Source organism: Lindgomyces ingoldianus, assembly GCF_010093535.1.
Source record: "Lindgomyces ingoldianus strain ATCC 200398 unplaced genomic scaffold BDR25scaffold_11, whole genome shotgun sequence".
Lineage (NCBI taxonomy): Eukaryota > Fungi > Ascomycota > Dothideomycetes > Pleosporales > Lindgomycetaceae > Lindgomyces > Lindgomyces ingoldianus.
This window is the reverse complement of record NW_022985172.1, coordinates 204,212-213,031: the sequence shown is the minus strand read 5'-3', so window position 1 is coordinate 213,031 and position 8,820 is coordinate 204,212. Positions and strand designations below refer to the sequence as shown.

Genomic DNA, 8,820 nt, shown 5'->3' with positions numbered 1-8,820 from the left:
ATGGTGGTTTGTACATCCTCGGCTCCCTCATCGCCCCGGCTGAGCTAGCTGAGATAATCCTGCTTACTACCTAGTTCTTCTAGCGTTAAATAGCCTTAATTGTTAGTTACTATGTAATTATCTACACTAAAACACTTATTGCTCTCGCATCTAGTAGTAAGAAGGTTAAGAGCGATTTTAAAGAGGATAGAACAGGCTGTTTTCCCTCTAGTAAGCTCCTATTGTAGGGGTTCTCCGCGTAGTAAAAGGTAGCCTTTGTAGTAATTAGCTTTTATAAAGTTCTATTAGAGTTGCAGGTTATTTAACGCTTCCTTACGCTTATATAAGAGTTGATTTTTTATAAGAGGGAGGGTAATAGAGAGCTAGGCCTTGTAATTATTGTTAAGATAGTCGCTACTTAGCAGCTTTCAGCGCCTAGGAAATAAGAGCTTATCCTAAGGCTTATTCTTATTCTTAGCATGTAAATACAAGTTAAAGATTGTCTCTATTAACCTAGTTACCTTATTTACCTAGCTTTTATAATGCTGCTAGCGATCTTAAAACTAAAGTAGTTGTAATTAAAAGTTAAGAAATGTAATTAACTAGATAAGGCCTGCAAGGCAGTAAGGCACGTAGATGGGTAAGTCCGCAATAGAAAATAGTTAGTAGTAGGCATTTTTAAGTCAACTGACAGCAGGTGGATAAATTAAAAGACTTAGAAAGAGATTTAAGCGTCTTTGCAAAACTTTTAGCTAATTAGAGCCCCCGCCTTGAACGCTCCCACAGGCCCACTGCTCGCCAGAGCCCTTCTACTCCTCTAAAATTGCCATACAAACTTCCTAAAAGAGTAATACAGCCCGTACTACATACCGTACCTAGGGCATTACTAAACGTACGGTACGGCCCGTTGGAAGCCCTGAGCTGCTTTGTCTATATTCCCACTGTTGGCTAGTTTTCATTCTGAATTTCAGCTTGTTATAGGTAATGTTAATTTACCAAGAAGAGTTTTTGCACATTGAACCTGAGGATGTCCTGGGTTTGATTGAGAGTAGTGGTGAAGTAACTAATATCTATTACATGTGATATAATAGAGAAGTATTACTAAAAGGATCTATGAACGAAAGCGAAGATTAGGTGGGAAGTTGAATATCGAGGTGAATAGAATCCTTCTACAGTGACACCAAGATAACAAGACAATCCAGATATGAGTATATCCAGATTGGTGGTGGTGTTTGCTAACTATTAGTGCGAAGAAGGATCACGATCCGTAACATTATCGATCTAATACTTGGGCTTGACACTACATTTTTTTGTTAGCACATTATTGTTGGTATATGCCATAGCATGGATTAACTCACCATCTGCCAATAAATGCCCCTCTTCCTCAACAATCCTTGGTGATCACCCTTCTCCAACACTTTCCCGCTCCCAAGAACGAAAATTACATCTGCCTTATGGATCGTAGCAAGGCGATGAGCGACGGCGATAACAGTGCGTCTCCCCTCGCCTGTCACGCGCTCAATAGCTTCTTGTACCAACTTCTCGGATTCGGAATCGAGAGAAGATGTTGCTTCATCGAGTAGTAAGAGTTTTGGTTTGCGAAGCAACGCGCGAGCAAGACTCAAGCGTTGTTTCTGTCCTCCAGACAGACTCATGCCCTTGGGACCAAGACGGGTGGCGTAGCCATCTGGTAGAGAGATGATAAAGTCGTGGATCTGTGCGTCGTGACATGCTGCTTCAATTTCTGCATCTGTTGCGACGTCGATGGAAAGGGCAACGTTTTCGAGAATGGTGCCTTCGTACAAGGTTGGTTCCTGTGACACAAGACTAAGTTGCGTTCTGTAAGAGGCGGGGTCAAGGTAGGTGATATCTTGGTTGTTGTAAAGGATGGTGCCGTGCGTAGGATCGTAGAAACGTTCTAGGAGGGAGATGACTGTTGATTTTCCGCAGCCCTGTCATCAAATTAGTCAATATTAACATATGCCCTTAAAAATCAATGCGAAAGACTTACCGAAGCTCCAACAAGCGCAGCAAACTGGCCAGCTTCAACCTTAAGGTTCAAATTTGATAACACCGGTATCTCACGCGACTTGTATGTGAAGCCCACATTTTGGAATTCGACACTTACAGCCCCCTTCTCCTCCCTCATCTTCGTCCATGACTCCTCTCCTTCCTTTTGTGCCGCTCGCATACTTAAAATGCGATTTGCTGCACCTGTAGCCTGCGCCATGTTGGGCGCGACAGAGAACCACATCCCCGCCGCCACGGACCCAAAGATTATACCCATAAAGACCACGAAAAACTGGATAATATCGTACTCTCGTCTAGCCAGCAACGTCCCGCCGTACCAAAATGCTAAAGCGTTGCATGCTAGTTCGAGACTATCACTTGCTGCAAAGACTAACATGTTGAGCTTGGCAGACCGAAAGGCATCCCTCACATGTCCCTTCAAGAGAGTATCATAGCGGCTGCTAATCATGTCTTCCATGATCAGGCTGAGTACGGTGCGGAATGCGCCAACAGCTTCGGAAGCAAACTGACTACTATTGTCGAACACTTTGGCATTCTCAGTCTCGTAGTGGATTTCCATGCGCATGCGAATGTACCCAGCAACTAGGATGATTGGCATGGCGGAGAAGAAACCGACGAGACTTAGTTTCCAGCCATATACGAAAGAAATGATGGTACAGCCCACAAGGTTGACAATGGCAATGAGTACGAAGGATATCTCGGTGGACATGAGTTGCTGCAACTGTGTGCAGTCGGAACTTAATCGAGACGTTAAGGACCCAGGACTGTGACCTACGTCGTCAAAGAAAGGAATACGCCTGCGGATCATGCTGCTCAGGTACTCTTGCCGGTAATGACGTGTTATAACGATCGAAATGAGGTGCGTAGCGATGCCGAGAACGAAGTAAGCCACGCCGGTACCAGCAGCTAGAACGCCGAACATGCCTGCATAGAAGTTTCCCTCGCTTACCAGGCGGTCGCCGGTGTAAGTGAACACTTGGATGACGTTGGCAAAAACGAATGCTAGGAGCGGATGGACAGCACCAGCTGCTAGAATGCCAACAATCGCGATGCTGTAGAGCACCCAATGTTTGCGCTGTTCGAACAAGAGACGTCCGAAGCTGTTGACTAGACCAGTAGGCTTGTACTCTGGATCGTCCACGGAAGCGTTGCTGCCTTTCTCATGTACAAAAGATGTCTCTGGTTCAGCACTTGTGACTTTTGTAAGTGGACAGTCTTCAACAGTTTCTTCTTCTGCCTCCACAGCAAGGTTCTGAGTTGTGACTAGGCCCCGATATACACCAAGGTCAATGCTTAGTAACTCGTCATGGGTACCTTGTTCAACGAGCTTGCCTTGCCGCAAGACGATGATCTTGTCAGCACGCCTGATAGTGGAGAGACGATGGGCAATGACGATGGTCGTACGGTTCTTCGACACGCGATCAAGCGCTTTTTGAACAATCTGTTCCGTGCGCACATCGATGGCACTTGTGGCTTCATCAAGAATCAATATCGGTGGTTGTTTGATGATGCTTCGAGCAATGGCGATACGTTGTCGTTGGCCACCAGAAAGCTTGATGCCACTCTCTCCGACAAGCGTGTCGTAGCCCTGTGGTAGTCTTGATATGAACTCTTCAGCGTAGGCTTGGTGGCACGCCTCTTTGACCATCTTCATCTTTTTTTCCTTTGAGAAACCTTCGTAGCGCGTTCCACAAAGGCCGAAGACGACGTTGTTGTACAGCGTGTCGTTGAAAAGAAATGGTTCTTGTTGCACAAGACCAATCTGTGATCGCCACCACTTGAGGTCAACTTTACGCAGATCTGTTCCTCGCACTCTAATGGTTCCGGTAGACGTGTTTGGCCCAAGATCGAGTTCTTCTTTCTTTTCCTCGTGACCGGCACTAGTTGCGCCTTTGTCGTTGTCTTTTTTCGCATTGTCTCGCTTTTTGAACCATTTCGATTCCCTGGATGGTTGCTCCTCCTCTACTTGTGCGTGGGGCGCAGCAGGGCTCATAGTCTCATCAATGGCAGTATTCACTGCTGTGGTTCCGAGGAGCTCATACCATCTCTGGATAAGGCCGACAATTGTCGACTTGCCTGAACCGGATGGTCCTACTATAGCAGTAACCTTGCCAGCCTCAAAGGTCAGATTCAACCCATCCAGAATTTGAACGTTTGGTCTACTAGGATATGAGAAGGAGACGTTTTCAAACAGGATGTCCGCATCGGCGGTAACATCAGGCTCTTGGAGGCCGGAGGTGTCCAGGGTCGGGGCATCGATTGTGGCAAAGAGTTCTGTTGCAGCTGAAGCAGCTTTCGCGATAGCAACTACCGGGCTTGCAAGTCTTCCGATATGTTGTACAGCCATCATGACGGAGAAGAGCACGACAGTGATGACTCCCACGTCTGATATTTTGCCCTCGGTGTACTGCTTGATGCCGAACCAAAATGAGATTGCGAATGTCCCATACATGGCAATCATATTTGGAGACATCATCAGACCCATCAAAGGCGCCGCCCGCTTCTCGTTCCTGGCGGCTTTGTCAAGCATCTTCTCGTGCTGTCTGGCCAATTTAGCCTCAGCTCCAAATGCAACCACAATGCGCACGGAAGAGAACATCTCATAAGCCATGGCTGAGGCATCATCATGATGTTTCTCCGTGATCTTGTGTATCCGTATGAAAGGCGGGACAAGTGATCCGTAGATGAACAGCATGAAGGGCAAAGATGCCGAAGCGACAAGTGTCAGCAGCCAGCTTTTGAGAAAGGCAACAATATATAGGGCGATCACGAATGAGAACGACTGAAACAACATTGCGAAGTGTTGGGATATAGCGAGTTGCACAGTGTTCGACGAGGTTGTTATGCGCGTAGAGACCTTGCCAGGGCTGATGGTGTCGACGATACTGACAGGCTGGGCAAATAGGGCGCGTAGGTAGGCTAAACGAAACGCAGCAGATATCCTTAACCCACTGATGCGGACGGCGAGCTGTTGGAAGCATGTCAGTTTGTAGGTGTCAAGAGTGGAACCCGCATGTTTACCATTGAAATGTAAGACAACACAAACTTGCCGATGAACAGATAGACAATGTATAGTGCCAATTTGTTAATTTCCGCTTGGAATTCAGCTTGCGTCACCGTCGTGCCTTCTCTGAAGTAATTTGCAAAATTGCCAACCAGCTCGCCTGGGGTCTGTTCAGCATTGCAAACCCCATTTAGGACCGTCTTGAAACAAACCGAAGACTATATTCATCAAAGGCATAGCAATTCCGGAGCCGATAGAGGTGATACAGCATGCTAAGATCAAGAAGAAATCGAGTTTGGTTCCGTAGGAGTAGACTCGCTAAAGTGTCGAGTCAGCCGTTGAACACTCGACGAGCAGAATCTTACGAAGTAGTTTTTCAAGCCGCCCTCAGGAGCCTTTTGAGATGACTTTGTATCGTTCTCATCAGCCTCTGTCTTCTGTGCAATCTCATCTTTAGATGTTGCCCCCGATTCGAGGACTTGGGCCTGGGGTGCAACTGCATCTGCCTCAGCGGTAGCCGCAGGTGGTGGTGCCGGTTTGGACCCGCTTATGGTATCCATGGTAGAAAACAAATGACTATCAAAAGAACCAAGAATGAAAGAGTGTCCTTGGGAAACCTATACAGGATGTATGGGTATAACGGGCTGTAAACAAGGACCAAAAACTCGTGCCAGGAGAGGGTTCTTGGCGTATGTCGTATGGGGAACGTCGTTCATGCCACGGGGACAAAATCTCGCAGATTTTGTTCCAGCAGCGCAATACAAACGAGTGGCCGAACACTCTGGAACGACAGGGATGACATTGGCTGCATCAAAGCGTTTCTGACACTTGGCGCAATGAAAGCGGAGTCCGTGACCTGTGACGCTAGTTGCTAAGTCGGCCCACCTAGTTCCTGGATCACCGGCTACCCCACGAAAATTAACCACCTGCAGAAAAGAGGTGATATCTATCACTACATCGCGGCAACATGCGTACTACTGAAGCGACTTTACAAGATGCGCTTTCCGATTTTGATGAGCACATTTTTAACGGTCGCCGGCCTGCCGCGGATGCCGATGGCATCCTCCAAATCTATATTCAATGATCGTATACATGGCACGACGAGAAGCTACTGCTGCACAGGCTCAGAAATCTACATCTATTAGAAAAAAAGAAGGCTGCTAATTAAGCTACTAGCACTATAGCGTTTAAGAATATGTACACAAACATAGAGTTCATTATGTAGTACAGAGGCTCTTGAGGTGCACAATTGGCGGCGGCGTGCCAAGTTGCGCTCGGCATAAGCCGGACTTATCTGTCCTATCAACCACATGCCTGCAACATAACCAGAACTTATGATATTCCATGTCCGCAAGGTTTGGCACAATCTCGCCGAATAAGAAACCCTGAGAAGGGCACGAAAATAACTTCACAAAATAGATCGACAGTAAAAATAATCCGTCATAAGTTTACCTTTCTTATATCTAAGCCACATTAGGTAATACCTGCTTTTTGCTGCTCGTCCCAGGCGTAACTGAACAGATCTTGCACCCTTCTTTCCTTTTTTCCCCACTCACACGAAGGGGCCAATATTTCGGCGACGGGGGGCGTTACCAACTGTGCCGCAGGCACACAGGTCAATATCATTAGAAACTGACTAAAGCGAGCAATTGCGGGAGGGGGCGGGGCGGGGCGTTACTGTCGAGAGCAGAAGCTTTGTCACTGACTTAAAGTTAGCATCCTGCCAAGCAATGTCATGCTACGCTGTGCCTCACGCGGGAACTCAGTGTGACGAAGGTGCAGACGAGCAGCAGGATCGAGGTGTCGCGGCACCGCTGTAACCATAACATTCAGGTCTTGTGCATCATTGGACGGACGGAGCATTCAAGGAGCAAGGGCAAGGCTACGTATTGGTTGATCTTTCGATCCAGTGGGCATTCCACTCAAGCAATTACGAGTATGAGAGGCCTCCCCAGCTGGGCTTGTTTCGAGTCTAGCGATTAGAAGCTGCCAAAGGCATTTTTCAAACAACATCTACTTGCCTGTAGCCCCTGAGCCACGGTGCTTCACTACTTCTTCACGAAGCGTACAACGATACTAGGACATAGGGAGCCCGCCACGACTCTTAAATGTGAGCGATTTCATTATCTAAACAGCACTTTTTCCTCCGTCTGAATGCGAAAGACAGGATTCTTCTCTATACCTTCCACGAGCCGAGTCCACTTAACCCCCAGTAAACATGAATCGGTCATTGGCAGCAAACTTCAGTGGAGTCCCAGCAGCCTTGAACAGGTCCATTCAGGCCACTAAGGCAGAATTCCGTCTGCTAGGCAGAAGTGGCTTGAGGGTGTCCAACCCAATCTTCGGTGGAGCCCAAGTTGGCACCTCACAATGGCTACCATGGGTGCTTGATGAAGAAAAGGTTAGTAAACTGGACCTTACGATCGTAGTTAACCTTGAGTTGTAGGCGCTTCCATTGTTAAAGTATGCATACGACAAAGGGATCAACACAGTCGGTTGTACGGCCCCGACGGTGGAAAAGATCTCACGCTTACCATAGTAGTGGGATACGGCGAACATCTACTCGAACGGACAGTCTGAAAGAGTTATGGGAAAAGCAGTGCAAACATACAACATCCCTCGTCGCAAGCTCACTATTATGACCAAATGCTATCGCGTGACATGCGATCCGGAGAACTTTGACGCTGCGTCTCGAGTAGCTATGCATGGCGATCTTGCAGACCAAAGTAAGGACTACATAAACCAGTGGGGTAAGTACAATGTTGCCTTCATCTATATTATACTGCCGATACTTGGTGAACGCTACTTCATGGCCAGGGCTCTCAAGAGGTGCCATATTCAATGCAGTTGAAGACTCGCTCGAAAGACTCAATACGCCTTACATCGATGTGCTGCAAATCCATCGTTACGATCCCACTGTTGCACCTGAGGAAACGATGCAAGCACTCCATGACCTGGTGAAGTCTGGCAAGGTGCGGTATTTAGGCGCTAGCTCTATGTGGGCATATCAGTTCGCAACCTTACAGCACACCGCGGAAAAGCGTGGCTTCACGAAATTTGTCGCCATGCAAAATCACTACAGCTTGTTGTATCGCGAAGAGGAACGTGAAATGAATCAGTTCTGTAAGGAAACTGGAGTTGGAGTAATCCCGGTAAGAAGTGTATGGCCTATGTTCACCTGAGGTATTTGATAACATGTTATCAGTGGGCACCATTGGCTGGCGGTCAGCTTGCGCGCGCGCCGGGACAGAACAGACAAACATTGCGGTCTTCTGTCAACAAGAACGGAGCGTTCTACCACAATGATAGCACCAACTCACAGGAAATAATACAACGGGTATGCGAAGTTGCAAGACGACGCAATTGGCCAATGAGCCATGTGGCCTTAGCATGGTTGAACCGTCGTGTAACGGCCCCAATAATAGGTTTCAGCAGTGTCGAGCGAATTGACGAGGCATTAGCGGCAAGGGGCAAGGCGCTGACTGATGAAGAAGAACATTATTTAGAAGAGGCGTACAAACCACAAGGAGTACTAGGACACCACTGAAACGTGTAGTACGTTCGGATTCTTGATTTATCGTAAATAGTCTGGATTTCTATGTCGTCGCTTTATCCAATGGATCATTATTTCGGTGGCAGAGCGAGATGGCAATTCATTATTCCGTTGAAAGAGTGATTCTCAGTAACATACGCGAAGATAGGACTTTTGATTGCCGATTGAATTTCGCACGACAGAGCTTATTATGGAAGTACTTTTTCCCCCAAATTCGTATTTGCATGTTTGCAATACTCTCTAGCAAGCACTA

The 8,820-nt window shown here is 47.2% G+C and overlaps 2 protein-coding genes across 2 annotated transcripts; one reads left to right on the top strand and one right to left on the bottom strand.

Moving 5' to 3' along the window:
- Positions 1-1,063: 1,063 nt before the first annotated feature.
- On the bottom strand, positions 1,064-5,574 carry BDR25DRAFT_341797 (P-loop containing nucleoside triphosphate hydrolase protein; the record flags this gene model as incomplete). The annotated part of the gene is made up of 6 exons (XM_033693643.1): positions 1,064-1,279; positions 1,338-1,931; positions 1,991-4,978; positions 5,032-5,174; positions 5,227-5,332; positions 5,380-5,574. The coding sequence occupies 6 exons, from the start codon at positions 5,572-5,574 to the stop codon at positions 1,253-1,255; spliced, it is 4,053 nt and encodes a 1,350-aa protein (XP_033549183.1). The 3' UTR covers positions 1,064-1,252.
- A 1,658-nt stretch (positions 5,575-7,232) lies between these two features.
- On the top strand, positions 7,233-8,564 carry BDR25DRAFT_333247 (Aldo/keto reductase; the record flags this gene model as incomplete). The annotated part of the gene is made up of 5 exons (XM_033692815.1): positions 7,233-7,415; positions 7,461-7,505; positions 7,557-7,764; positions 7,832-8,166; positions 8,220-8,564. 5 exons carry the CDS (start codon positions 7,233-7,235, stop codon positions 8,559-8,561), a joined length of 1,113 nt encoding a protein of 370 aa, XP_033549182.1.
- Between the last annotated feature and the right edge of the window lie 256 nt (positions 8,565-8,820).